The sequence below is a fragment of the Salvia miltiorrhiza genome, chromosome 2, assembly GCF_028751815.1.
Source record: "Salvia miltiorrhiza cultivar Shanhuang (shh) chromosome 2, IMPLAD_Smil_shh, whole genome shotgun sequence".
Classification (NCBI taxonomy): domain Eukaryota; kingdom Viridiplantae; phylum Streptophyta; class Magnoliopsida; order Lamiales; family Lamiaceae; genus Salvia; species Salvia miltiorrhiza.
Window position 1 is genome coordinate 60,063,626 of NC_080388.1, and position 1,489 is coordinate 60,065,114.

Here is a 1,489-nt window from a genome sequence, read left to right on the forward strand (position 1 = left end):
TAATAGGCCCAACCGCATCATTATTAACTAAAACATCATACGTCATCGTCTGAACACGCATTCTGATCCAATCGCGCCATTTATCACAGAAACCAAGTCGCCGCAAGATAGCGTCCAGATAGCCCCAATTAACTATATCGTAGGTTTTGCTAATATCAATCTTGAAAGCAAACAAGCCAAACTTGCCCCTCGTTTTCCACTTCATGGTGTGAATTGCTTCCAAAGCAATAAGAATATTATCCTAGATAAGTCGCCCCTCAACAAAAGTGGACTAAGCTCGGTCTATAAGGCCAGGCAACACAGATTTCAAACGATTGCAAAGTACTTTGGATACAATCTTATAAAGAACATTAGAGAGGGCGATGAGCCGCAACTCCTTCATATTAGTAGGCGTATCAACCTAGGGAATAAGAGAAATTAAAGTATGATTAATGCCCGGCGGAAAAGCACCTTCGTTAAGCCACATAGAACAACTGTGATAAATGTCTTCGCCCAACACACTCCAGAACTTCTGATAAAACGTGGGGTTAAAACCATCCGGGCTGGGTGATTTATCCAGATGCATTTGGAAAGGAGCAGTCCTGAATTCCTCAATACTAAAAACCCTCGTGAGATCATTATTCATGTCTGAATCAATACATGGGCGAGGTCTATCAAGAACAACGTGAAAGTCAGGCTGCTCCTGTAGTTTGTTAAAAAGATTCACAAAATAGCTTCGGGCAACCTCCCTAATCTCATCGACACTATGAGCCCAGCTACCATTCTCCCTCTGTAATTTAATGATAGAATTCTTCTATCGCCGAGCCAAAGCCATAGCATGGAAAAACCTAGTATTCGTATCCCCATCTTTTAACCAATGTTGCTTAGCCTGTTGTTTCCAATAAGTCTCTTCACGAAGAAAAATATGAGCGAGTTCACCACAGGCAGCTTTCAAACGTCGAACAGAAACAACATCTCTACATCCTTGGAGGGAAGAAATTAAAGTTTGAAGACTCGCCTTATCCCGCACCTTATTCTTTCGCAAATAACGAGCCCAAATAGACAGAGAATCCGAAATTGCCATGAGTATCTCCGTGATGCTAATACCATGGAGGTTCGTCCAGTACTCGCGAACCACCTTAGGAAGTTCCGGCTCCAAACACCAGCTATTCTCAAAACGGAACCTACGATGAGGCAGCGAATTCACCACGTTCACACATTTGAGCAAGGGGACATGATCCGACATAGGGACCGGGAGTGAAGTGAGAGTAGCTCTGGGAAAAAGACTCTTCCAATTCGAGGTATCCATACCTCTGTCCAGACGTTCTTCAACAAAGTTTATCGTTCCCAAACCGCGAGACCAAGTAAGGGTGCGTTCTCTTTGATTGTAAATTTATCATGAGAAAATGATGAATAACCAAAATTTCACCCTTTAAATCTTTTTTTTCTTTTATCTCATTTCCTGTTTGACCTTTACTCATTCCTCATTTTCACTACAAATGAGGGATAA

General features: G+C 42.0%; 1 protein-coding gene across 1 annotated transcript; it reads right to left on the minus strand.

Annotated features, from left to right (window-relative positions):
• Positions 1–793: 793 nt before the first annotated feature.
• On the minus strand, positions 794–1,288 carry LOC131009824 (uncharacterized). Its single transcript, XM_057937230.1, has one exon. It carries the CDS (start codon positions 1,286–1,288, stop codon positions 794–796), a length of 495 nt encoding a protein of 164 aa, XP_057793213.1.
• Between the last annotated feature and the right edge of the window lie 201 nt (positions 1,289–1,489).

Coding starts and splice junctions, on each gene's coding strand:
- LOC131009824 (XM_057937230.1), bottom strand. CDS start 1,288: ATGGATACCTCGAATTGGAAGAGTCTTTTTCCCAGAGCTACTCTCACT.